At 58.4% G+C, this 4,524-nt stretch overlaps 1 protein-coding gene across 1 annotated transcript; it reads left to right on the forward strand.

Annotated features, from left to right (window-relative positions):
• Positions 1-634: 634 nt before the first annotated feature.
• KCNA6 (potassium voltage-gated channel subfamily A member 6) lies at positions 635-3,824 on the forward strand. The gene has a single exon (XM_084880340.1). The coding sequence runs from the start codon at positions 764-766 to the stop codon at positions 2,360-2,362; it is 1,599 nt and encodes a 532-aa protein (XP_084736466.1). The 5' UTR covers positions 635-763; the 3' UTR covers positions 2,363-3,824.
• The last annotated feature ends 700 nt before the right edge of the window (positions 3,825-4,524 follow it).

Consider the following 4,524-nt stretch of genomic DNA (forward strand, 5'->3'; position numbering starts at 1 on the left):
TGGGGTGGGAGGGGGCAGCAGGCGGGGCCTGCCACGTCACTGGGGGAGTGTGTGTTGGGAAGGAAGGACAGAGCAGAGAGCCTCGCCGCTGCAGCTGCTGTGGTGGCTGCAGCAAAGGCTTGAGCGGTGGGGAGGTGGGTCCCCGCATCCTGGCGCCGGGGCAGCCCAGGGCCCTCTCGGAGGCCGGAGGGGAGGCCCATAGGAAGGAGGTGGCGGCTGTGGCGCGGGAACAGCGACCTTGGCTGACCGGAGCCAGCCCGCGGTGGACGCTGGGCGAGGCCGAGCCCCGCCAGGAGTCTTTGCGGAGCCGGAGGGAGGCGCATCTGGCGCTCCGGTTCCCGCGGCGGCAGTGGCGGGGCTGAGCTGCTGGAGGAGCGCGGTGGGAGCTGGGGAGTACTAACCCTGCGTCCGGAAGCCCAGCCTCAGGCACGGAGGTGAGGGGGTGAAGCACCATCTTCCCGGCCGCCCGGTGTCACACGCGCCAGTTTGCGATTCCAGGTACCCCAGTTAACTCCAGCCCCAGGCGCGGACCGCTGGGGGCGCGGGGCTGATCCTCAGCGCCCAGGGCCCAGGGCACCTCCCCTGACCTCGCCTTGGAGGGACCGCGGTTCCAGGGCTCGCGGACCCAGCCGCAGGTCAGACCGCTAGCTCGGAGGAGGAGCGCGGGCCCCACCCTAGACCGAGGGCTCCGGGAAGCGCGGCCGCTCCAGAGGTGGCCCCGGGGGCGCCGTGGTCGTGGCGGGGAGCGCGCCGCGGAGAGGACATGAGGTCGGAGAAATCCCTGTCGCTGGCGGCGCCGGGGGAGGTCCGCGGGCCGGAGGGCGAGCAACAGGATGCGGGAGACTTCCCGGAGGAGGCCGGCGAGGGTGAGGGCTGCTGCAGCAGCGAGCGGCTGGTGATCAACATCTCTGGGCTGCGCTTCGAGACGCAGCTGCGCACCCTGTCGCTGTTCCCGGACACGCTGCTGGGGGACCCCGGCCGCCGCGTCCGCTTCTTCGACCCCCTGCGGAACGAGTACTTCTTCGACCGCAATCGGCCCAGCTTCGACGCCATCCTCTACTACTACCAGTCCGGGGGCCGGCTGCGGAGGCCGGTCAACGTGCCGCTGGACATCTTCCTGGAGGAGATCCGCTTCTACCAGCTGGGGGACGAGGCCCTGGCCGCCTTCCGGGAGGACGAGGGCTGCCTCCCCGAGGGCGGCGAGGACGAGAAGCCCCTGCCCTCCCAACCCTTCCAGCGCCAGGTGTGGCTGCTCTTCGAGTACCCCGAGAGCTCGGGCCCCGCCAGGGGCATCGCCATCGTCTCGGTGCTGGTCATCCTCATCTCCATCGTCATCTTCTGCCTGGAGACCTTGCCCCAGTTCCGCGCGGACGGTCGAGGTGGAAGCAATGGTGGTGGCGGCGTGAGCAGAGTCTCCTCCATCGCCAGGGGAAGTCATGAGGACGAAGAGGAGGAAGACGAAGGCTATCCATTCCACCCTGGCATCACCCCTGGCGGCGCGGGGGCAGGGGGCTCCCCGTCTCTCAGTACTCTGGGGGGATCCTTCTTCACTGACCCCTTCTTCCTGGTGGAGACGCTGTGCATCGTTTGGTTCACCTTTGAGCTGCTGGTGCGCTTCTCCGCCTGCCCCAGCAAGCCCGCCTTCTTCCGCAACATCATGAACATCATCGACCTGGTGGCCATCTTCCCCTACTTCATCACCCTGGGCACCGAGCTGGTGCAGCAGCAGGAGCAGCAGTCGGCCAGCGGAGGGGGCGGCCAGAACGGGCAGCAGGCCATGTCGCTGGCCATCCTCCGGGTGATCCGTCTGGTCCGCGTGTTCCGAATCTTCAAGCTTTCCCGCCACTCCAAGGGGCTGCAGATCCTGGGCAAGACCCTGCAGGCCTCCATGCGGGAGCTGGGCCTGCTCATCTTCTTCCTCTTCATCGGCGTCATCCTCTTCTCCAGCGCCGTCTACTTCGCGGAGGCTGATGACGACGACTCGCTCTTCCCCAGCATCCCGGATGCCTTCTGGTGGGCCGTGGTGACCATGACCACAGTAGGTTACGGGGACATGTACCCTATGACCGTCGGAGGCAAGATTGTGGGCTCACTCTGTGCCATCGCTGGGGTCCTCACCATTGCCCTGCCGGTGCCGGTCATCGTCTCCAACTTCAACTACTTCTACCACCGGGAGACGGAGCAGGAGGAGCAAGGCCAGTACACCCATGTCACTTGTGGGCAGCCTGCGCCGGACTTGAAGGTGGCTGACGGTGCGCTTGGCAAGTCTGAATTCTCTGAGGCCGCCCGGGAACGGAGACCCAGCTACCTTCCCACGCCACACCGGATGTATGCAGAGAAAAGGATGCTTACTGAGGTCTGACGGATGCAGGCAGGTTCTACATGAGGAGGGGGACACTGAGCAAATAACTTCCTAGGCTTCCTTCTCATGCTCCATGACTCTCACCTGAGCCCCGGTTGGCTTCCTGACTCCTTCCCTTATCCGAGTGCATGGCATCCAGGACCCAAAACCTGACTGTCAACCTTGTTACTTGGCTCCCTGCAGCATTCAAGTTGTATTCCTCTAAGTGATATTGTTCAAATTCTAATGGTGCCACCCATTCATGCCATCCTCTGTTCTGTGGATGAGATTTCTGTCTGACTTTCCTTCAAGGTTCTGGTTCTTCATGTCTGAGACTTCTAACAGCTGTCGGTGCAGAGATGCCAGTAGGATGGAAACCAGGTTACACCTGGGTCTTGTCTCTCTCTTTAGTGTCCTTTGCTTTGGGGCATGCACCTGTCTTAGCTTCTGGCCAGGCGGCAACTGGCAGAAACTGGAGGACCGAGACAGTACTCATCTTGCTGCTTTATCCCAGGGCCCTGTAACACCTGCTGGGCATCCTGCAGAAGACCCTTTAGATGCACAGCCGCAGACGGAATTAAAAACACTGCAGTTAACCTTGGCCATGTGGAGGACATTGGTGTGAATCCTGGACTAAAGGGGCCGGTGTTTTCTTCCAGATGTGTTCTGGCACAGTAGACATCTGGCTTTGGTCTACATTTAGTCCTCTGACTCTGAGCCCCTGATTCTCTCGCTTCTAGGAAGGTTCTTTCTCAGAGCCAAATGCTCTGTGTGCACGTGCCTTCCTGTGCAGAGGGACTAGCAAAAGGCAACCACAGAGCTGGGGGGAATGGCTGAATAAAGGCAGGCAGCTGGCATGTCCATGTTATGGGAAGAGAGGTGGCACCTAAACAGATGTTGTCATCTCAGAGGGGCAGTGGACTCTTGTTACAGATGGCAAATTTATCTCCCCTGCTCTCCCCCAACCTCTCTAGCCCTCCACCCTCCTTCTTGGGAATTTGATTTAAAACAGTTGAAGGCTTTCTAAAACAAGCTCCAGCTTAGACCTGCAGACAGGTAAAGCACACGTTGGATGTTAGTGTGGGTTGTCTTCCCATCTCATCGGGAATGGAATAGCTGGTTTAGAGTAAAGAGGGAGCTTTATTTCTTTGCTAACAACCACACTACTAGAGGCTTTTGGCTGAGTCAAGCAAATGCTTGCCCGCTCTGTCCCTCAGAGCTGCAGCCGACTTGCTCTAACCGGTAAGGTAACTTGGTGGTGTCACCACCACCTGGACTAAGCCATCTCCCTCCACCGTGAAATCCCTGCCTTCCCTCACATTGCCCACTTCCCCTCACTTCCCTCCTGGAAACACCGTCATTTGTTTGTTGCCTTGATAAACTGTGATGTACTGTTCTGAGCTCTTTTGGGTACAGTTCAGAAACCAAAAGGACTGTTAACATATTTTTAATTTTATATCTATGCTTTAAGACTCTTGGATAAGATTTTTTTTTTTTTAATTATTTCTTGAAGAGCAACTTAGGAGGGGTGGCCTTTTGAGGGTTTTCTTGAGATACTATGGCTCTGTGAGTGCCAGATCTCAGTCTGGATTTTGCCACAACTTTACAGGGTAACTGGCACCATCCTCTTAATGCCTCAGTTTCCCCACCCATCACATGGGAACATTAATGTCTTCCCCTCCCTACCTCATGGGGAGCATTCAATGAACTCATCTGGGAAGCTGGGGGTGATTCTATGCAAATGTGTGAATTTTAGTAATGTACTTGACCTTCAGTTCATTACCCTGTCTCCCACCTCCCGTAGGCCGAGCCTCCCCCACAGAGTTTCTGCCTTGGATCCAAAGCCCAAGAATAGGCCATTAGCTCCTTAAATCCCCTCTCAGCCTCTTGAACGGGGCTGCAGTCTTTCTTCTTACCCTTCAGAAAGGAGGGTGCTCTTTAGGCAGGTTCACTGTGATCCTTAGGACTGGAGGCCACTTGGGTTGGAGCTCAGCTTCTCTGAACCTGAAATACAGCGGGAGACAGAGGAGTTCATGATGCAGACACCTGCTCTGAAGCCATGAAGTGCTACTTTTCCAAATCTCTTCAGGTTCCCCTGGGTATCTGGGGAAAGGAGAAGGGCCCCGCTGAGGGTAAATGTTGGACCACGTAGGTGTGTATCTCCACGTGTGTGTATGTGATCA

The sequence above is a fragment of the Pipistrellus hanaki genome, assembly GCF_964339955.1.
Source record: "Pipistrellus hanaki genome assembly, chromosome: 3".
Classification (NCBI taxonomy): domain Eukaryota; kingdom Metazoa; phylum Chordata; class Mammalia; order Chiroptera; family Vespertilionidae; genus Pipistrellus; species Pipistrellus hanaki.

Coding starts and splice junctions, on each gene's coding strand:
- KCNA6 (XM_084880340.1), top strand. CDS start 764: ATGAGGTCGGAGAAATCCCTGTCGCTGGCGGCGCCGGGGGAGGTCCGC.